Below are 24,926 nucleotides of genomic sequence, written 5' to 3'. Positions count from 1 at the left end.
ATCACTTCTCCTACAGAAAGGAAACAAGTAGTGAAAATTGCAGTTGCTAGACTGATACTTATTGACACAATGATGTGTCTATTAATAACCAATTAACCTATGTACAAAATGGAGGCTATGGTTATCCAGCTGCAACTTGAGTATAAACCTAAGAATATATGAATTGTAAAGCAGTCTACACAGTGTATCAGTTTCTATTTTTGTATCTGAGGATAGAGAAAATGCATTCATCGATGTGTATTTTTTTCAAGTGTGTGTGTGGAAGTTATGTGTGTATGCTTGTGTGTGTGTACATGTGTGCATGTGTGCATGAGTGTGTGTGTGTGTGTGTGTGTGTGTGTGTGTGTGTGTGTGTGTGTGTGTGTGTGTGTGTGTGTGTGTGTGTGTGTGTGTGTGTGTGTGTTTCTTCTCTATAACTGTACTGAATTTAATCAAAACACCCAAATGTCAATGTCTACAACAATGACTACAAAATGTCGACTTTGCAAACGTCGACAAGCTACTGCATTTCCTGAGCAACAATCGTAGCGCATGTAAAGTTTTTGCAGGAATAAGCCCCACAACCACCCACACCCCCTGATAATTATATTTACCAACTCCGAAACTGCACAATGTCAGGGAAAGTGCTTATTTCCAACTCTGAGAATTTTGCAATCTCACACATCAGCTTACCATCTGTCCAGTTGACTAAATTTTGTTGACTAAACAGACACCAACCAATATATATGTATGTGTATGTTTTATATATATATATATATATATATATATATATATATATATATATATATGTACACACACGTACAAATATGCACATATGTACATATACATATGTATATATAAAACATATGGAACTATGTAAAATAACTGCTGCTACTATACATCACAGCACCAAGTATCTTCTGAAAATGATTGAATATCAAAATACTTGCACTAAAATATATATAATTGAAGATATAAGATTTGAGCATGCAAATCAAAAAATACTCTGCCAAAAAGCCGCCCTGCATCCACTCCTCCATTACTTATGCATACCAAACCTAAAATTATGCAATTGCAGAAAAGGGGCATATTCCCCAGCTCTACTATTGTAGAGATCTCACACCATCACCGATCAGCTGATCTATTGAGGAAACATGTTAGTAGAAAACCTGTCAACAAAACAAAAATTAAATATATAGAGAAGAACCCACATATAATGTATAACATTATTGATTATAAATGAAATGGAACTGATCACAAAATGTCATGCCATTTCATAGCTGATAAAAACGAAATAACAATATAATATAATACAATATATATAATATAATATTTATTTAGAAATAACTAAAACAAAAAACATCAACGGCAAATGATTGCAAATGTAAACAATACATTTATATTTACAATCACAACTGTCATGATCCTATGGTCATAAACAGAAGAAAAAGAATACTTGTTTGCCCCCACCCCCATATATTAACTTCATAATCGCACAATGGTAAAGCAAGTGATATGCATCAACTTATGCAATATTCAACTGCCTTAACTTAGATTATAACTTACATCGCCAACAAATACTTATGCCACTAAAGCTCAGCCGTGACTAAAGGATCACATGACCAAAGCAGCTGTACAAATGTGTGTGTGTGTGTGTGTGTGTGTGTGTGTGTGTGTGTGTGTTTGTGCAAGCATGAGCTGAGCAATATGTTAACAATGTATGTGTTCTTATAAATGTTTCTTTTACTTATTCAGTGTCACACTTTGGTTATATATTATATGTGCGACCTAACCAAATGCCTTAATGGCAGTACTGTCTCTTGTCTTTTTTTAAGTGAATTTCTTGTCTTCATCAGTGCTGCCTTGGTTATGCCTTAACAGTGTCCCTGGATCAGGGCACTTACCTGGTTAACAAAATATAAGTAACTAAATAAAATATATTGCTTTGCTGTCTCACTTCAATTGGTTCTCAAGTTCAGTTCCTAGCCTTCTTTTCAAATTCTACATATCCTCCCCCACTGTGCAGGATTCCTTTTCCCAAACACAGTTGTAGGAGACTTAACAATTCTCCACATGGCCGGGCCCATAGGTGTGCATGCAGTGTGTAAGTAAGTTTATATTTTCAATCAACAATGGAATGCCACCTTCCCATGAATAGTTTCTGTGCCTTGCACACAATCCATTCAGAGATAGGATCCATTTTCCCTGCAAAAACTGAACTCAGAGTTGTAGTAATCAGGTTATTAAAGAATAATTGAAAAAATGCATATGTTTATATCTTCACTATACCAATAATTGCAGTGCTTTCCAGATTTAAAACTGTAAAAAAATAACATACAAAGATCATGCCAAGGCTACAGTTATAAGCCTGTAGAAGAACATAAGGGTTAATGTTAAATTTCCACTTAATGAATAGAATGTCATGAGTTTAGCCATGCATGCACATGTAAAACATGATGTGCCTATTAATATTTAAGAGAGACAACACTTTTCAAAGAATAAGTGTGTCAGATCTCTACCTCTTAACACAAAAATAAAATTAAAACACTGTAAGTGAGCCAACAGTTAAAATAACTGTATCCAGAATGGTGTGTGCTTCTTCCTAGCTTTTCATCTAAAAGTTCCCAATATAATAGCTACATCTTTAATTCTGCATTTTAGGTAAATATCCTCATATTTGCTGTTTATAAGCAGGACTCATTGCCTGTATATAGGTTGCAAACATCTGCCTTTCCATTTCACTCTAAATCATGTACTAAAGTGGACCGCACCAAAAATAATAAAAAACATATGAGAGAAGAGTCCAGAATTCACATAAGTGTGAAGAAACCTAACCTTCAATGCTGGCAGTTACATATTTACAGAAACAAATAAGATGTTTTTCTCCTATATCATCATTTCGCAAATGTGCCAAGTGCAGTTATTGTTTATTCTTTATCAGTATAAAGTAAAACAACACAAACGTACAACTTTGTAACCAGAGATCACAGTGTAAAAATTCAAGGGTCACATAATAAATAAAACCAAGCTTATCTAAGCCTGCATACATATTGGATGAGTTTCAGTCTGCAACTTTTTTATAAAACACAACTGTCTTGCTTCAGTATTGTGTGATATGGTTTTACACTACATATTTTTATTCTGATATAGATTACATTCTGGGTGTCTTGTGGGAAAACGCATTTGTAGTCAGTTTGAGCATACTTTAATAAAATAAAATAAACAGATTCACAACCACTAACTATTTTTGAATCATTTTTACTACATTTTACATCTAAAGAGAAAGCAATATAAGTGCTTCCTGTTCACAAGCATACAGATGTTAAACTCTGCTCCAGTGACTTGAAAGCCCACAAGTTTTATGGCCATGCCAACTGGGAGGAAAGCTAATAAAATTTTGTGCAGATCAAAATGATTACAGGACAGCAAAATGTATCCATGTAATAGTTCATATTTTGTCTTGTCTTGTTATGAGACATTTCTTTGAACAGCTAAGAAGTGTTTCAATGATTAAGACACTACAGGGGAAAGTAATTTAGAAAATATTCCTATTTTTCACCAAGACTGCATGCTTAACATAAAGATATAAAGTACCACCTTGAGTCTACCATGAAAAGGGGCTATTGGCTTAGTGGGACTAACCCATGGCAACAAAGTTCAAATAAATAATAATACATTTTATAATTTCTAATAGCAAACTGTTCTGAAGGTCAAAGTAATAATATTTGTTGATGGCGGGTAGATTTCCTCACTTGAAGAGGAGGTATACATGGAAGAGAAATGTACAAAAAATTTAAGCTAGATTAAAATGAATAACAACAAACATTTTATTAAAATAAGAACTTCCAAAAAGACAAATATCAATTGCTTTTAATCAAACAATCATTTGTGGAATTCTATATTTACTAGTAATCCAGTAAAATGAACTTTAATAAATCATATACCAAATCTTTAATACTAAGGAAACCCAGCAAAGAAACTTGGCTATGCACATCTCTAACATAGAAAAAGCCAAGCCTATAATGACACTGTAGGTTTCTGGCAACGTTCATGAATGCATTTGGCTCAAAAGCTGACTGTTACAAAATTTCATCATACAATGACTGCCTTTCATTACAAATATAAAAAGGCGCTGATAGGTCAACAAAACAGAAATCATTGCAGTATGAAAATTATGCTTAATAAATGATACTATGTTTTACAACAGGTATGTAAATCTGACATATTGGCTGTGATACTATTGCTGTAATCTCATATTACAACCTTGGAGAAAAACTTGATAAAACAATTGTGTAAGATTAATTGTTCAGGTGATGGTCAGATGTATGAGGAACAAAACATTAACTAAAACACACACACACACACACACACACACACACACACACACACACACACACACACACACACACACACCTACACATACACACACCTACACACACACACACACATGCAGACACTGAAAGAGATTCTCAGTTCCCCAGATTATGTCTGACAACTGAGCTCTAGCCCTCATAAAAATGAATTTTGTGACAAAACGTGGCACAACTCTATGTAATGGCCAGTGTTACTGTTAAAGCATATGTAATTAATAATGGAACACTGCAAACATTTTAAAAATGTGTCTCTAGTTTGACACTTTTGATCCGCATTACTGTCAGCTTTTGCTCTAATTTATGATCAAGGACCCCTAAAATAAATATATTTTAACTAAAACTGCTGCCTCAAAACACATCAATAAAAGCATTTTAACTTAATGACAGGAAATAGCACTATGGAAACCATTTTTCTCAGTACTTTCTATGAAAAATATCACAAATGACAAAATAAATGGGCCTTTAAAAAAGGATGAATGTTGTACAGACGCATGCCTGGCTGTATGAATGTTTGATACATATTTGGTCACCTGAGAGTCACCCTTATTAACAAACCCACACCAAAGATTGGTAAAACCTGCATTAACCACTTGTAAGATAACAACATGACTTTTGTACTTACTTAGATAAAGAGTAAAATGTACCAGTCACAATAAGAAGCAAACTATGTATTTACCACTGCGAAAATGTACCAGTCACAATAAGACACAAACTATGTATTTACCACTGCGAAAATGTACCAGTCACAATAAGACACAAACTATGTATTTGCCACTGCGAAAATATACCAGTCACAATAAGAAGCAAACTATGTATTTGCCACTGCAAAAATATACCAGTCACAATAAGAAGCAAACTAATGTATTTACCACTGTGAAAATGTACCAGTCACAATAAGAAGCAAACTATGTATTTACCACTGCGAAAATGTACCAGTCACAATAAGAAGCAAACTATGTATTTACCACTGCGAAAATGTACCAGTCACAATAAGAAGCAAACTATGTATTTACCACTGCGAAAATGTACCAGTCACAATAAGAAGCAAACTATGTATTTACCACTGCGAAAATGTACCAGTCACAATAAGAAGCAAACTATGTATTTACCACTGCGAAAATGTACCAGTCACAATAAGAAGCAAACTATGTATTTACCACTGCGAAAATGTACCAGTCACAATAAGAAGCAAACTATGTATTTACCACTGAAAATGTACCAGTCACAATAAGAAGCAAACTATGTATTTACCACTGAAAATGTACCAGTCACAATAAGAAGCAAACTATGTATTTACCACTGAAAATGTACCAGTCACAATAAGAAGCAAACTATGTATTTACCACTCATGAAAATGTACCAGTCACAATAAGAAGCAAACTATGTATTTACCACTGCGAAAATGTACCAGTCACAATAAGAAGCAAACTATGTATTTACCACTGCGAAAATGTACCAGTCACAATAAGAAGCAAACTATGTATTTACCACTGTGAAAATGTACCAGTCACAATAAGAAGCAAACTATGTATTTACCACTGCGTAAATGTACCAGTCACAATAAGAAGCAAACTATGTATTTGCCACTGCGAAAATATACCAGTCACAATAAGAAGCAAACTAATGTATTTACCACTGTGAAAATGTACCAGTCACAATAAGAAGCAAACTATGTATTTACCACTGCGAAAATGTACCAGTCACAATAAGAAGCAAACTATGTATTTACCACTGCGAAAATGTACCAGTCACAATAAGAAGCAAACTATGTATTTACCACTGCGAAAATGTACCAGTCACAATAAGAAGCAAACTATGTATTTACCACTGCGAAAATGTACCAGTCACAATAAGAAGCAAACTATGTATTTACCACTGCGAAAATGTACCAGTCACAATAAGAAGCAAACTATGTATTTACCACTGCGAAAATGTACCAGTCACAATAAGAAACAAACTATGTATTTACCACTGCGAAAATGTACCAGTCACAATAAGAAGCAAACTATGTATTTACCACTGCGAAAATGTACCAGTCACAATAAGAAGCAAACTATGTATTTACCACTCGAAAATGTACCAGTCACAATAAGACACAAACTATGTATTTACCACTGCGAAAATGTACCAGTCACAATAAGAAGCAAACTATGTATTTACCACTGAAAATGTACCAGTCACAATAAGAAGCAAACTATGTATTTACCACTGCGAAAATGTACCAGTCACAATAAGAAGCAAACTATGTATTTACCACTGCGAAAATGCACCAGTCACAATAAGAAGCAAACTATGTATTTGCCACTGCGAAAATATACCAGTCACAATAAGAAGCAAACTAATGTATTTACCACTGTGAAAATGTACCAGTCACAATAAGAAGCAAACTATGTATTTACCACTGCGAAAATGTACCAGTCACAATAAGAAGCAAACTATGTATTTACCACTGCGAAAATGTACCAGTCACAATAAGAAGCAAACTATGTATTTACCACTGCGAAAATGTACCAGTCACAATAAGAAGCAAACTATGTATTTACCACTGCGAAAATGTACCAGTCACAATAAGAAGCAAACTATGTATTTACCACTGCGAAAATGTACCAGTCACAATAAGAAGCAAACTATGTATTTACCACTGCAAAAATGTACCAGTCACAATAAGAAGCAAACTGTATTTACCACTGCGAAAATGTACCAGTCACAATAAGAAGCAAACTATGTATTTACCACTGTGAAAATGTACCAGTCACAATAAGAAGCAAACTATGTATTTACCACTGCGAAAATGTACCAGTCACAATAAGAAGCAAACTATGTATTTACCACTGTGAAAATGTACCAGTCACAATAAGAAGCAAACTATGTATTTACCACTGCGAAAATGTACCAGTCACAATAAGAATCAAACTATGTATTTACCACTGCGAAAATGTACCAGTCACAATAAGAAGCAAACTATGTATTTACCACTGTGAAAATGTACCAGTCACAATAAGAAGCAAACTATGTATTTACCACTGCAAAAATGTACCAGTCACAATAAGAAGCAAACTATGTATTTACCACTGCGAAAATGTACCAGTCACAATAAGAAGCAAACTGTATTTACCACTGCGAAAATGTACCAGTCACAATAAGAAGCAAACTATGTATTTACCACTGCGAAAATGTACCAGTCACAATAAGAAGCAAACTATGTATTTACCACTGCGAAAATGTACCAGTCACAATAAGAAGCAAACTATGTATTTACCACTGCACCAGTCACAATAACAAGGAAACTATGTATTTACCACTGTGAAAATGTACCAGTGGCCTTGGATTAAAACTATGTATTTACCACTGTGAAAATGTACCAGTCACAATAAGAAGCAAACTATGTATTTACCACTGCACCAGTCGCTGTCAGTGAATGTGATCTGTTTACGTGGTCTTGGATTAAAGCTTTTATTGCAACTTACATAGCTTTTATATGGAAAAAGAGAAAAGTATGTATTGCTTATTACTGCTGTGTATGACTTACATATGATGAAGCTCTGACAATGGCGAAAGCACTCATATCTTGGTTTAACTTAATAAACCATGGTTTAAACAAATAGTTCTGGCATGAATCATGTTTTCTTTTTTTATTAAGCATGCAAAGTGATATTTGATACAGATATTACATAAAATTTTATGACAGTCTATTTTAATAAGTCATGTCAATATCATGAGAAATAGTTCCTGTACTAGTTTTCCCTTTCTTGTTTTATTCTTCTTTAAGGAAAGCTTGTAGTACCTTTAACTCTGGAAAACTACATTTCCTAGGTACTAGGTTATGTTGCCTGATACTGCTATAATAACAAACTCATGACCCATTACAAGCTCCTTACGTACACAAGTACAACAAAATACAACCTTATAGCTACATAAGCTGATCAGTTTCAGGTTCCATAGTTTCCAAAATCTTTGATCTAATCAGCTAAACAATTTCTGAAGTATGGACAGGCTTTACTTTAAATCTTTAAAGACTGAAAATGTTTGCCAAGTTGTTTAAATATGACATGGTTCACTTATGAAAATGTACCAAGAACTGACATTGTGACTTTATTCATACTGACAAACTTGTAAACATATCCTAAATGAAAGCAGGATATGTGCGCATAGTAACTGATGTTTATTTATTTTTCAACTATGTCAAGCATTATGAAAAGAATCATGTAGAATTTCTTACCCCCAAAATAGTGTCTTCAGTGATTCATCATATCTTTATACTTTGTTATTGTAACACTGAAGGCTAACTGATAAATAAAGTTACTAGCTGCAATGAATACAAATCAATAAATGCACTTAGTTCTTGTTTCAGAAAGTATTTAAAGAAAATAATGAAAACTAAAATGACTAAAGTGTTTAAGTGAATATCCATATTTTCACTTTGCTATTTAAGAAATACAGAATTAATTTTGGCTATGCCACACTAAGTATCTTAATTTCTGTTTTCTTGTCTGCAAGATGTAACAATATGTAATGAAGTTTCATACAGTGTTCGATGTCCACAGGCAGGTATAAGTTTTAAACATTTATTGAAATAAAACTTGTTCAACAAACCAACAGAAAGCTGTAGTTAGAAAACTTCAGAGAGCTACAATTTAGTTATAGAGATTATTGTTAAAGTTATGTGCAATAGCCAAGATTTTGTTGTTATTACTTAAGTGCTCACCACTTTTGTGAGAAAAGAACCTAATTCATTCAGTAAAAAACAGTTTCCCCCACTGTGCATTTCTACATGGCAGGGGTACTGTTATCCAAACAGCGCCTACTGTTATTGGACTGGTTTACTGGAATTTATCAAAAGTGACAAAAGTACTCAAGCCATAGCAGACAATAAATATTCTACAAAGATTGCTGCCTGGCATCACAGTATACTTTCAAATATGGACATGGAAATACAAGTGAATATTTTATATGGGGAGAAGTATGTATGTGTGCATATGCACATGCCTGTGTGTGTGTGTGTGTGTGTGTGTGTGTGTGTGTGTGTGTGTGTGTGTGTGTGTGTGTGTGTGTGTGTGTGTGTGTGTGTGTGTGTGTATACACCCAAATTCACCAGTCAAACAACTGAAAATATGCAATGAACAAAAATGTACGAGAAATGTAGAAACTCAAAAGACATTATAGAACTAGGGAAAAAAAATTACTGCAGATAGATGTAAAAGAATCAGAACCAAATGAAATGCAAAGCACTGCACCAGAAAAAAATGTAAAAGCACAACAATTTGTGCACTACCAGTATTCAAAAACTTGGAAAGTGAAAAACAGAAACAGCATGAGGTAAATATCAAAGAAGCGTTGCTTCCGGAACAACGAGACCTATATTATGTCAGAACAATCATTTTGGTAACTTAGTAACCAAATCTACATGACATAAAAACAAAAGAAAAACAATGATTGACTCAGGATAAAACAGATACATAGATATTTTTAATATTAATATTGCTCTCACTATCAAAAATGTAAAACAATTAAAACCTGTTGGTACACACTACTAAGCCCTTTCATCCAGATCGACCAGACGTCATCAGAGTTGTACACAAACAATGGTAGCACCATTAAATAAATAACAATAATTTTGGTAACTTATATTGACTTTAACATCATCAAATTCTTCATAAGAATTAAAAAAAATCAATATTTTAACTTTTTGTCTATATTTTATAAACAGCTGACTATTGTTACACTCAAGTTCTATTTTTCCTTTTAAACCAAAATGCCATCCAAATGAAATACGTCTGTTAAGCGCATGAAAAGTTTTACTACAAGTCTACATATGTCAATGTATAGAAATGTAGAAAATTAAAAATGCATAAGATTTTGCTTTAACTGGGAAAACTTGCTAGGTGAAAGTGTTAATGTGTGATATATTAAGGATAAGCTTCTGAAAGCCTTTCACATTGTAGAGTTATGTTTCACAGTTCAGAAGAAGAAAAAGAAAGACATTTGCTAAGAATACAGATTGTAGGCAAATCAAACATTTTCAGTGTGCCTTAGAAGGGGGGGAAATGGCTTAAAACTAAGAGACAGACAGTGGAACTAAATCCAGAAGCAAAACACAAGATGTCATCAGATTAACAATAAGGATGGCAAATGACTACTTTAAGGTTACAAAATAAATGTAAGCAGTATCAGTGGTTTCCTGCTGTTATTACACTACTGTGCAATTATGTGTTTAGTGCCAAGGGTTAAACCTCAAGGATAAGAGGCCATTTACTTACAGCCACATCCCAGCCAGAGGTAACAGAAGCTTGAAAGGACACTTTCCTAATCCAGACTGAGCTAAACTGTTAGAATACTGCAACTACAATGTACACAAGCACATAAAACTCAGTCTTGGGTTGGAAAGGGACTAGCAACTCCAGCATCCAGCAGTCATCATTTTTTTTCAATTCTCAAAGCACTTTAAATGTGTTTTGGCCAAGAATACACTGAAATATTATATTCCCTTTCATTATATTTGCACTATTTTTTGCATGAATGCCTCACATGAGTCTCTCTTGAGTTTGCTATTAAATTTGATTAAGAAGAAATCTATACAAAGACTAAAGGAGCTGCATGTCAAAACATTCCTCTTCTTCTCTCAGGTACAATGATCTTGTTGGTAGTAAACAGAGATAGCTGGTAGTAGCAGGTTACAATACAGGTAGTCCAGGTGACCACCCAGGCCCATGGCTGGCCACCTAGGATACTGCACAGGATATCTATCCAACCTACAATGAAATACTTTTACTTAAATTTGTTGTTGTTACAGCCAGCACTGCTAACTTATTTTAGTTAGACTGTGCACCGAACATAAGACACTGACATTGTAAACAGATGTTATTGTTTATTTAAAAAATAAAACATTTAAATACCATCATGAGTAATCCATATATTTGAATTACTAACTACATTCATGCATTGTCACTGTGGTCAGAAAACTGAGAATCACAGTTGCACATTGCATGTGCTTTAGCAGATTCAGGTACAGGTGGTGTTATATAAACTGTGTTTTGTTACTTTTCTCTGCTACTTCACCTATTATTGATGGGATGGCAATCTTTATATATAACTACTTTCCCAAATGACGAACTGAACTAAGTATCCCATGTATTAGAACAAGTCATACTGCATACACAGAAGGGGTCTTTGTACCAAGCAGGTTCATAAGTTCATTAATTTTATCGATTCAGTAAAATGACAAACTTGTATTTTTGCTCTAGATTTTTGGTTTATAGAGTTTTATTCATATCACTTGTGATAATTCTCCAGTTATGCCAACAATATGTTTTCAGACAAATGCTAAAGGATAAAACTTTGATGTAGGCTGCAATTTTATATGTTGGATTCAAAAGGTAGGGCTATAGAAGTCTCATATTGTGTCTGTCTAGTACACTTTGAGCACACAGAGTGTTTTACTTTGTCTCCTTATAAGCACACTACACATTCTGGGGCCTGAAAGACGCATATGCGGGGGAGAGTATACACTTGTGTTTGAATGTGCGTCTATTAGCATGTACATGAAATATATACTCCATCTAGCATATATCTACATTATCTAACGATGATTATATTTATGATTAACTGGGTATGAAGATGGAGCCACTAAGTCCATCTTCTATGGTGACCTAAGACGTTATTTTAGTTGACTAAAGACTTTGACTATTTATTACATGGATACAAATGTCCCATTTTTTTGTTTGTTTAGTTCGGAATCGACATTGCTATCACAAACTTTCGAGAAGAAGTCAGATCACCTACCACGACCACTGTCATAGTTATTGCTGCTTTTGGTAAATACTATAGTGGCATTTCATTCTCTCCTAGAATAAGTTACATAAACTCAGAGTACAACTGCAGCTTCTTAACTCACTGTTGTTTTCATAATATATAGTCTTGTCTGTGTTCCTGACATACAAAACATCTTTGTCAAAACTTCTTTTTTTTCCAGTGTAATGTATTAAGTATTCAAGCAAACATGTTCAATAAGTTAAAATATATCGCTATAAAGACTATTTTTTGCACAGAATATTATTGCTGCTCGTATCAGTTTGTAACTTCTCAATAGCATTTGCTGCTGACAAAGTATTAATATTTATTTGGCTTATGTTTTTAACATGATTTTTTAAAAACTGTTCAGGAATCAAAGGATGCATACAAACTGCTAGAGGTATCACATTCCATGTGCTACCTATGTATAAGGAAATATACTCAGTGACTTAGCTTGCATCTGTGTCATAAAGCATCAGTAATAACGTCAAATGAAGTTTTTGTAACCATTTTGAATTGTAAAAATGTTGCTTTGTGTTGCACAGCACTGCATTGTGAGAGACAGGCAGTGTAAATGTACCATTTGTGAATAAGCAGTGTTTGTGTACTATTTAACAATTCTGTACTTTTTTTCCCAATTAAATTAAAAAGCAAAATTAATAGACGTCAATAATTACTGGCCTTTATTCCTTGGCTCACTCCTGTTTACATTGGTATATGAAAAAGAGTCAAGAGGTTTTTAATGGCTGAAATGTATTAAACTGGACAATTAATGTTATTATTAGGTACTACATTTCATTTCATTTCTTTATGGAAAAATCTTTAAGACCTAATTAAATTTAAAACACTCAAATGAATGTTGCTTTACCAAGCAATAAATTTAATTTAAAATAATAAGGTGAATGTGTTTAAAAATAATCAGGAAGGTCATTTCAAAAGTACATGTGCAATCATACATTCTCCTAAACTACTGTGAGGTGGGAGAGAGTCTATGAATTTGAAATAGCCCAGGAACCCAGTTGTGCTTAATTCTCCACTGGTAGTAGAGATGTGGGGGTATAGCACCCCCTAGGGTGCAGGGGGTTGCCCCTTATTCAAAACACATTTAATGTGTAACAACAAATCTTGTACTTTGTTATTTCCATGAACTCTGCTTCATTTTTTGTATGTTTGGGACTTGCAGTAGTGAGTCTTGAATTTCCAATAGGGCAAAAATGTTTCTCCAGTTAAGCTTTGTAGTCTAACTGTAACAGATCTCAGACTATGTAAAACAGAATCACTCAATGCTTTGCTTCTAGGCTTAGATACTATGATTATATATACCAATGTGAATTTATGGGATTAGAAATTTAATCCATTACTACAAATGAAAACCTGGACATGAAAACAAGCTCCTTAATTTCACTAGTGTCCTTTTCTCTTGGGTTTAAATGTCTGTAGTCTTCCTTGCATTTTAAGGCCCACTTCAAATGTTTGCTCAACATCTGCCATGCACAAATGTTGATACAAAGTAACTGGCTTGGAACACAACTAGTAACAGCAGCGTAGAGTCTCCATTAACCTTAGGATCGTTTATGTATTTGTTTGTTTCACTGTTAACTGAGGTAACAACTATCCCGCTGGACTATTTATTAGACTCAGCCAAGGAATACAAAATCAATATGAGACATTTATTTAACAAGTGCAAATTCTAGTAAAACACAAGGGAAAATGTACATTAAAAAATACAACAAATGACTGATAATTGTTATTTAAGTTGACACCTTTGTAAATATTTGTATTTCATTTCATTGTTATGTTTTTCAATTTGAGTGGCTACACTGTACAAAAGTTTATGTCTTTTTGCTTTTGTTATGAATTGCTATAATTTTTTAAATCTTAATAAAAATATTTCAGAAAAAAAAGTACGACATTGGCAGTACACCACAGGATACAAGGAGTGTATTAACATTAAACTTCTGGCTTACATACAGAACCAACTGGCAAATGTTATGAAAATAAAAAAAATGAGTAATAAAAGCAACTTTGAAAGCATTCTTTGAGGTCAAGGGTAATATATGAAGCATGCACAAAAGAAAAATGATACGAGGAAAAAAATAAAAAGGAAATTTGGGTGCTTTTAATTCTAAGTACATTTCAAATAGTTGTTTTTCCCAGAGTTTTATATATATATATATATATATATATATATATATATATATATATATATATATATATATATATTAGATCTGCATCACTGTATAAAAGTGCTTACAGAAAGTGTTTTCACAGTCTTTATTATACGCGTACTGAAATCTAAATATGCTATAAGATGTGTCCTTAAATGCTTCCTGGAGGTGCTCATTAATGGCAATCACTGCAAAATAAAACATCACCATAGATCCAGGTGTTTGTTAACATGCTAAACTCAATGCTTTTCCTTCAAGATTAAATCCAGACCGTAACTCCTCATCACACATAACTTCTCAAACATACTGATTCTCTACTCCTCACTGCATTTCTAGACATTTCTAGAAGCAATGCTTCAGCAATCAGCTGCCTTCATTATTGCTGATATGTACCACATAAATCTGCCTTCATGTCACATTTCAAATCGGCAACTTTAAAAAAGGTGTAAAGACTATGCTATCAGAATTCCACGTACAGCTCAGCAAAGTGATTTATTTTACCTACTTTTGTTTTATTGATCAATCAGTTTCAACTTGCTTGTTAACTACCCCAACTATCATGCATTTAGTTTTTGAGAATTACCTTTACAAATATTTTTCTTTCCATGTTGAATGTTTTCTTTTACAAACAGTTTTAAAATTTCCACCTACCTTGTAATATCAAAATGACAAAAAAATTGTATTCATCGCCATCACTTTCATTTCTTTCATATGAATGGCATTGAGTAACAGAATCAGTTCACAGGTTCCAATGCTTTTACAACAAAATATGTGTGTATATGTTTGTGTTTTCTATACATGCACGAGTGTGTGTACATATACAGACATACACACAGTTATTTATATATATATATATATATATATATATATATATATATATATATATATACATACACATTTGTATATCTCACACACACAAATGCATGTAGACACACATTTATACTTATGTAATAAACTCTGCAAAATTGATAACATATTCTCTTGCACACACACACACACACACATATATATATATATATATATATATATATGTACACATAGCTGATGCATGATATTTAACTTTTCAACTGTCACATTAGCAATGACAACCTATGCCATTTGAAATCATTTAAACAAGAGTTGTTTGATGCAATTAATAGCAAGACTGATACACATGCATGCACAAACACACACACACCACAGTACTGGCTAATTTCACTATGCTGTTAATTTGTACTGACAAAAGCCTCCTTACATGTAAATGAAACACTAGCAAAGTGTGTGCAATATATAGAATAAAATGCCCTACACAGCAAGTTACTGTGGACTTTACTAGGCAGGCATTTTTTGTCTCTGCACTTAAAAAGTCAACACAGTTCCTGCAGGTAGAAGGCAGCTGTTAAAATACATATTTGTACAAAATCACATTCACAATTGCAGTAAATGACCCTGGTTGATGAGTAAACTTAAACATGCCCTTTGCTGTGTCATTTGCCTCTCTGGGCATCATGTTAATGCACAGACTGAATCAGCTAGGGGTAAAGCTTACCTACAAGTGGCCCAGCAAGGCGAACTACTACAATTTATATTGACAATTTCAGTTGTACTGGCGAAGAGAATGCTATACTGCTGATAAAATATGTGTCTCAAATGAACACATCTTACACAAATTGGTGAGACCCTCAGCAAAAGCACACTAAATACTGAGCTATGTCATGCCCTTTGGGTCCAAGAATTGTATATCCTTCATCTGTATAAATCGGTATTAAGTTTTTCTATTTTTACATATGATTACATGTGTTTTTTTTGCATATCTCGTCTTGTATTTTTCTCTTTGTACTTCTTTCAATGCGCTTTGGATTTTTTTAATCTTACCCTGTCTGCATTGCACCTTATCATCATGTACTGAATTTTACCATGTACCCATTCTGTATATGATATTGTTGGTTAGTAATATCGTAATGTAGTTTCTGTTCTTCCAACTTGTACTGCAGCTGAAAAAGATCAATAGGCCATACCACTTCCCCAGTGAACACATAGTAATAAATAATCAAATAAAACCATAAATTCCTGTTAAGATTTCTTTTACAATAGGCTGTCTTGTCTTGTAATTATATGGAAAGAAAATCAAATGCCTAAACTTAAAAAAAAAACACCTGCATTGCAGAGTGCACTGTATTTTAAATTGACAACACAAATACAAAATTGCAAAATAAAGATGTATTTTTTTAATTGACATTGTGTGTCATTTTTTTTTAAATGATAATACAGACGACCTTGACAACTTCATTTCGGATATGTTCAGCAATTATGATTCATTGTGAACTGCAGTCTTCGATTATATAATACTGGCGTACAAGGTAGATGTGTATATGTATGTTGGGGGGGGGGGGTTCCCTGCATATACTTATGACTTTTCTTACTTTTCTGTCTGGTTTGAATGATTTCTTAAAAAATTATGATTAATTACAATTCCTTTTTCTTAATTATACCAATTATATTTGTGCAATATTAAATTAATCACTCAAAATGTTGTACATAAAACATTCAGTATTGCTATTAAAAATTAAAATACTGTTCTGGATAGTTCAAATTTAAAAATATGGAAGTTTTGTGTTAGGGGTAGCAAAGGAGAGACCTGCAGTGTTGTTCAAAGACTTAGCACCTTTCCTAACTAATGTGTCATTATCTTATCAGCACTGTCATTCAAGGAGTATTTCAGTAAATGCAGGTCTCAGAATAAAGACTGCAACTGATTTTCTGCTTGTCTGTCAAATGTCTGTCTAGTTAACTATCTACTCTTCAATCTGTATGCCTAGCCACAAGACCTGTAAACAGATAAGATGAATCACTCAAGCAGCCTCTTTATAAAAGCTGAATAAATACTAATTTTCCTTTAGTGGGAAGTCCATTCCCTCCATCAATCACATTTCTAAAAAAAAGCTTGTGGTTTGCTACAGTTTACACCAGGAAAATAGCAAATTCCACAGTATTTCACCTGACTTTTTACCCCCACCCCACCCCCATCCCGAGTACTTACTACAGAAACTAAAACAACACAATTCTAATGTCATGAAAGTCAGAAAAATCAGAAAACATATTTAGATTTAAAGCAGCCATGCAGAATTATTTATAAAAGCTCATAACACAGTACTTACAACCATTTAATTCCGTGGCCTAGTCCAAACTGTAAGAGCAGAGACAGCAAAACTGATAATGAAAGACATAGCTCCAGCCTCATTTTATCAGCAAAACTCGAATTTCCAGAGAGGTGAAAAGAAGAAAATCCTTCGAAACTTCTTTTGAAGGAAAATTGATGTCCTGAGCAAAATGACAAAGTGTTCTTTCAACAGGTGACTGCAATCTGCAAGGGGAACAAAACAGTCACATTATGAGTTTGAGCTCCCACTCAGAAAATGTTGTATAAGTGTAGACAGATTTATTAGAAATAATTCAGAAGCAGGGAACATGAATGCACAAGCTACTCAGGAAAGGTTCCCCCTTCAGTTCCTGTTATTTTGTCTGAGTGATTGTGACTGAAAGACATGAGGCACTTGGTGTTACAGAGTTCTGTTACAGTTACTATTATGGGAAAAAAAGATGAATGCAACATTTTAAAAAAATCTGCAAGACATTCTCTATATATTAAAAGGAACCAAGAAGAATATAATGCTAGCAATGCTATTCCATTTATATACCAACCAAACAAGGTGAAAAAATAAACAGTTACTGTAATAAAGTATGTGTGTGTGTGTGTGTGTGTGTGTGTGTGTGTGTGTGTGTGTGTGCGTGTGTGTGTGTGCGCGCGTGTGTGTGCACTAAGAGAGCTTGATTTGTTTACTTCAGATCTGCCTATTACTTCTGGTACATTAATAAGAAGTAAAAAATTCTAAGGGGCATTCTCATTTAAATCTGAAAATAAAATCTGTGCAAAAACTGAAATAGTTTTTGCTTCTTTGCATATCAGTTCAAGCTCCATTTCCCAAATGCAAGTCTGTAACAGTACGTTTTAGACATATTTTTGTTTTGACTTGGCACATTTCCATGTTTATTATTGCCAAGTGTTATTGCAAATCACTTGTTCTGTTCCTTGCCATTCTGTACCCACTGATGTTTGGTTTGGTACTGTTTTCTTTCCACTTACTTGTACTGGCAAGATAGAGATGAAAAATGGTCATCAGTTTATTTCCGTTCTGTAACATATTTATATACTGCTATGGTATTAATGGTAACAATTCTGTCCACTATCTGTGTGTTGGTTCTTTTTGGACACCTCCATTCCTCTCATTCTAATCCCAAAAGGATGGACAGATAGTAGCATGTGTAACACTCACTCCAGGACCAGTAACCTGAAAAATGTCTTGAGACGAGAGGTGAAGCCATTGATTAGCGATTTCTACACATACTACGATGTCGACACTGCTCTCAGGAACTCCTTTTATTCTGTGGTATATCTCTAAAATATGTAATTAGGGGTGTAGCACATCTGGTAAAATGTTCATGCAGGAACCCTCTTAATCTGAGAGATAGTAATATAACAGCTATCTGCCTCCTTACTACCTCATTCACGCCCTCGTATATAATTTATGTTTTTAACATAGGAATACTCCGGACTCTTAAGTTAAGGAAATTTCTACACCCATCACCAAAATTAATGCTTAGCTACACTCATACATATATCAAACACATTCTCGACATCAGGCACACTGCCAAGCTCTGTTTCCAGTGTCCAGCTCTATTAATATAGGCATGCCAAATACAAATATTTACATATGTAATATATAGACCCATAATGCAGAAAGAAAAGAACCACATGACTCTACTGTCTGCCTCTTTATTTTGTTGATCCTATATGAACTTGCTATAAACTTTCAGTTCCTGGTTTCCTCAAACATGCTTTTTTGTAGAGCTAAGATATAGTTAAGCTGTGGTATTTAGTACAAATTCTTTATAATGGAATGTGCACAAAACATGGCAGTCTCTGTTTCTTAGATGCATTCTTTATTTTTCCTACAGGCAATCATTAAAAGTAATTCCTTAACTTTATGGAGCTCATTTACTACACCGTGACCTCTATACAGTAGGTGCCACCCTTTACGAACATTATTTCCAGATGCAGGTAGGTGCAGGGGGGCACACTGTACCTCATATTTACTCCTGCATTTCTTTCTCACTCTCTGCTGATCTGCTGTGTGCTGATGGCAGTGACTGGGTTAAAAAGTGACCCATAGTAAAGGCATTTCATAAACTAAACACCAAAGAGCTAGATTCATTCATCATAACCCATACAAACACCATCTGTTTCATTGCACCTACTTTCTGCATAACATGTCCTAGACTTTCAAGGAACAGCTTTGTTTTTGTACCAAACATTTTACTTAGTCCTTCTTTAAATGTGTGGCTTTGTGACAAAAAGGTGAAGATTACATTTATCACCCTTTGGATAGGGATAGTGTGTTTGTAATGCACAACAGAAGAAATACCATTAGTTGCTGCTGCTGCTGTGTGACCCTAGACAGCCATGATACTGCCGGTGTGCTCTGTGATGTTATTCTCATAATGTTTAATGTACTGTCGCTGCACTGTTTGTTTTAAAAATGGGATTATTTCATTTACTTTAACAGTCTCTGCTTGGAAATCTGAACTCAAAGTACTGTGAGTGAGACGGGGAAGGAAATGACATTCCTAGACATTGTATCCGGAATCTCGAGATTATTTTAACTTGCATTTCTGCATAGTATATTTATTTCCTACATTGGGGAGAGCAAGGAACTGAACCGGAAAAGCAAAAATGCCAAGTATTGCCGATCAGCATCTGTCTTTGCTAAATCAAGATGGTGGTAAATTTATTACAGGTTTATAGATAGTTACTAGGCTAGCTGTCCTTGTGGGTCATTTTAAGCCTAAACAATTTCCCTTTCAGAGGTGGGAATCAAACCCTGTACCTTATACCAACCCCAATGTAAAACGTCCCTTCTGCTACCAGTCACTGCCACTTCTGAACCCTTTACTTAAGACCATCAGTCAGGACACTTCCAGCACAGCCTTGTCTTCAGTTTAATCCCTCTTAAAATACTTGGCTTTGTGACAAAGCAGCCAGGATTCCATTTATCGGATGTCAGACGTTGGTTTTACATTTTCATTTTTGTTTTGTTAAATGGCTTAATGCCTCTGGGACAAAAGTTCATTACAAGGGGAGACAAGCTTTACAAGAAGAATCTAGGGGCAGCTTACTAGAGTAGCCCAAGCCACAGATATAGGTTGCCTTAACAAAAATATTCTTCAGAAACCACTTATTAGCAAGCCTTAATACTCTCAGAATATTGTAAAAGTCCTTAAAAAGTGTCCCTGATGTGGGTGCTGTATACATTCTTATTTCTAACATTCTCATGGATTCCTGAATTAACAGGTTGAAAGCATGGATTGATATAGGCGTTAAAACATACACAGTCAGGGTAACAAGTAGGAAAAGTTAAAATATCAGACTGAGGTGAAAATTAGTTCAGTCTAAAGTCAATTAAAAGTTATAGAAATGATTCTGTTAAGTCAGCATAGCACGAATTCACCTTGGTAAGGTCAACCTTTATGACAGACACTACCTGTCTCTACATGTATTCTCCAGGAAAGGTGAGGGTGGGCATGCTATGCCAAATGTCTTGAAAATTTTAAGATAAAGAAAGAATTGTTTAGCTTTCCTCCTAACTATTGCAAAAACATGAAACATTTTAATGTCATGTCAAACAATAAAATTATAACAATGACCTTTTATTTTGATAATAACCTAAAAATAATTCCTTTATTCCTTTATCCTTTAACTTGATGTGAGTATGGTTTGCCATGCAAAAGCCTCATATTTCCGGAATAAATACCCACTTTGGGTATTTGAAAAGGTGGCAACCCTTACTTTAGGAAGTTAGGTGCAGATCTTTCTACTTTTGTGGCTTCATATAGTAAATAATTATTTCTATTAAAGCAAATATTGTATAGTTTCCTTTCTTACTTTCTTCATTCATTCCTTTGTTTTTTTAAATTTTCTTTTCTTCCTTCCCCTCTCTTTTCATTCCTTACATCCTGACTGATCTTACACGATCGTTTTATACAGAAGACTCAAGGGACTCTTTATACTGTCTGGTTTACAACAGAATAGAAGAATCGTTAAAGAAACAGAGGCTTGCGACTTACAGTTTACTTAAGTACATACCAGAACATCTAATATACGATGTCCCTCTAAGAAGCAAATGAAATTATGAGTCAAATGTATATGCCTTACTTCTAGGTATAAATACAAACGCATTTTCATCTTGGTTGTCATTAAGTCCAGACTGGGTCCCCATGCATTCTGAGTTCCTGTGGAATACCGGAGAAAAGGTGAAAACTAATCACTACCAGCTCTGGAAAGGGCATGAATGCACACGGTGCCATTACTGTAGCATACCCAGTAAATATACTGGTAAACTTCTTCAGCTGCAGAAACAAGCCTGGTGAGATACCATTGCACAGAGGCTAGCTGGAGTGGGGAAGGCGCTGCTGCAAAAGTTCACTCGCAAGAAAACTATCCTGCCAGCGTCTTCTGCACAAACAATGAATGCTCTTATCCACACACACAATGAGGGCTGCTGCAGTTTATTTTATTACAGTCCGGGGTATTCCTTAGCCTTTATTTACCTGCAAAGTCAGGGAGGTGAAAGAGAAAGTGCTTGAGGTTCGTCCTGTACCACTGGCTTCCTTTTCACTGGCCAGAGTCTTACAATTAAATATCCAGATTACAAAACGTTATTCCAGAAGGAAACATATTTTTATGACAAGTAAAAGAAAAGACGGTTGTTGCCACTGCAAGTAACGGCTTTTTCTTTCCTTGGTAGAGTGCAGATCATAGGTTCGTATCCCGGTGGCGCGCACCAGAGCGGTACCTGAATGGTTTTGGCTGTCTTTTCCCTCTCGGCCTTGGCTCCGGTCACTGGTTATATATATTCGGGCCCGGTGCCTTTGATCTCGACGGTGATGTCAGCCTCTATTAGCATAACAAGAGAGGTCCGGATTTCGTGCTTAGACAGAGCAAACTCGGTGTTTGATCTATTCATGAAAGGGGAGGAGGAGACAGGAGACAGAAAGGGGGGGGAGTGGGTGGGAGACACTTATTTCCCAGTGTAGAAGTAACAAGCTTAGTCCTGGGGCAGGTAAATGTTCAAGGGCTCTAGAGTGGAAAATTCTAAATTAAAAAAATCCTTTGTGCTGTAGTTTTAACACCAATAGCCCTGCTAGTCGGTTGTGCTTAACCCGTATCTGCATGACAGATCAGAAAAGTCATAAAGGAAATATTTATTAAATAAGCCAATGCCTCTTTAATGATTTAATTTCCCTCCAGAGGATGTAAAGACAAATTTGTTCTGAAACGCTGATTAGGTAAACTTGCATTAGAAGGGTACGCACCCCCAACGAGGTCTGAATGGCAGTCACCTGAGGAGAGATCTCTTGCTGAAATCCTTGCAATTTATTTCAGTATGAGATGGCTTTATTTCTAACAGTGTCTGTTTGTGGTAATAGTTCCCCTTAGTGTCACTCGTACTTGACGTGTACATTTTTGGCCGCATTGGCGCTTTATGTTCTGTCTGAAATAACCTTGTTGCCCCCTTCCCATAGCAGAGGCACCGTCAAGAAGTAGCCATACTCTCTATAATGAATTCACAAATCCAGGCTATGATTCCTGCTAAATGCAATGCGTGTTCATTCTCCAATAGTTTAAGGATCGTGTTTTCATACTATGTTGACCTGGTGGAATTAGATTTGCACCAAATAGAGCTGAGGGTTTCACCTAACATTATGCGAATCCTCCACCTTGTCCATATCTGAACTTGCAGACGGTGGGGCGTTTCTTTTCTACTTCATAGGCTGCCGATCCCACATAGCGACCCCGATGCCTTTTAACTATATATAACCTCTTTGGGAAGGAGTTAAAAGCATCCACTACACCTGGATTTGGCAGTAAAGTTTTGCAATTAATAGTATAGAAACTTCACTGCCTAAATGTGTTGTCAGATGTTATAATGGGGGGGGCACTGACTGCATAAAAACCTACTTTCCCCTGAGCATTGTATTCAACAAGCCCCCTAAAGGGGAAATGCAGCTTAAAAGAAGAAAGAAAACCGTCCACCTGCTGCATTCATGGTACTGGGTTTAGGTTGGTAAGTATCATGTGAGCATTGGAGTGACACTCCAGTGAACATAACCTCTTAACTGCCCAGAATTTCACTGAATGTCCAAATATTTTGCCAGACATGTTTGGTCTGTCCTTCTTAAAATCTGTGGTTTTCTGGCACATCATTGAAGAATGTACTTACTGAATAAAGGCAGGCATTTCAGTATTGAATTTCATGTCCTTCAGAAAAAGCATGCCAATACCAAACCTGTTATTCTAACAACTTTTTTATAAGTGTGATTTTAAAAATCTGTCCCTGTTTTTTTTTCCCCTCCTCCATTTTTGGCTTTGTCCCTCATTCTTGGATTAAGAAGTTGAGAGGTATGCCAGTGAAAAATATCCTAATCATTTTACATTAAAGTCTAGTTTTAAAACCTCTGTCGTTCTTCACAGAGGCTTAACTTTTGTCTGACAATGAAATATGGCATTGCTGGTAAATGTGTCTATATTAACAGCATGTGTGCATATTATCTGCATATACTTACTATACCTATTAACAGTAACAGAAATACCTTCTTACACTTGGTACCAAAAAATAAATACTTTAATGTAACACAGATATGGGTAAGCACTTTCCTCCAAACCAGTAATAGGACTTCATCAGAGCATTTAGATCTCCTTTCAGCACAGTATTATTTTTTGTTGTTGGTCTTTTACTTTGGTTTTGCCTCCTACTATCATGGAACTGGTATTTGCTTTCATAACATTTAGAACACTTATGGTTACTTCAATTCTAACTGTCCTAGTATCCATTTATTGCTACAATGTTTCACAGCAGCTCACCTCCTCATCCCTCATTTTTCTTCATACGGTTTTCTTGAGATATATCCCTTATTTTCCCTTACTTTCCTTTGTAATCTCAAGAATTGAGCTGATGCACGAAATTTCGTTTAGGATACACGTGTGTAGTTCTAAATGACAATAAAGTTTACTTTGACTTATCTTATGATATTTCATACCTTGGCTTAGGACTCGAGACACAAAGTAATGGCCTGCTGCTAAATGTCACTGGGAAGGCTATTCATCTGCCTCATGAACATCTGCCCTGCTATATTAAAAAGGAACTTCAGTCTTCCAAATTAGATTTTAATATGTACCTCACAAAACTCCAGTGATGCTCTTGTCTCAGCAGACATTACAAATAATCTATTTATTTATAGTTTCTGTATGTTCTGGTTACTTTCTAAATTTTGAAACACACATTGCTTATATTTTGTATTTGCTTATATTTTGTAACATTTGTTAGTCATTTACGAAACATAAATAAATATATAACTACCTACATCTCAACATTTATTATACTAGTTGAGTTTGCATTAACAATCCTCTTGTATCAGTTTCACTTTATATGATTTTGTATATGTCATTTGGTAACAGTTCTACTTCATATGATTCATATATATTGTTTCGTATGTTTTGTTAATGTCTCCTGGAGTGTTTCTC

At 34.8% G+C, this 24,926-nt stretch overlaps 1 protein-coding gene across 1 annotated transcript in view; it reads right to left on the bottom strand.

Annotated features, from left to right (window-relative positions):
* Positions 1-22,342, bottom strand: part of WNT11 (Wnt family member 11) — a 378,109-nt gene extending 355,767 nt beyond the window's left edge. The window contains exons 1-2 of the mRNA XM_044073200.1: positions 21,953-22,342; positions 17,446-17,651 (exon numbers count right to left, since the gene is read on the bottom strand). Coding sequence (XP_043929135.1) covers positions 17,446-17,528 — 83 coding nt within the window. The 5' untranslated portion in view covers positions 17,529-17,651; positions 21,953-22,342. The remainder of the gene's footprint in view (positions 1-17,445; positions 17,652-21,952) is intronic.
* Positions 22,343-24,926: the final 2,584 nt, after the last annotated feature.

The sequence above is a fragment of the Protopterus annectens genome, chromosome 5.part1 (genome assembly GCF_019279795.1).
Source record: "Protopterus annectens isolate FY-2018-M chromosome 5.part1, PAN1.0, whole genome shotgun sequence".
NCBI lineage: Eukaryota > Metazoa > Chordata > Ceratodontiformes > Protopteridae > Protopterus > Protopterus annectens.
The sequence above is the reverse complement of the archived record's forward strand: the minus strand, read 5'-3'. Positions and strand labels throughout refer to the sequence as shown.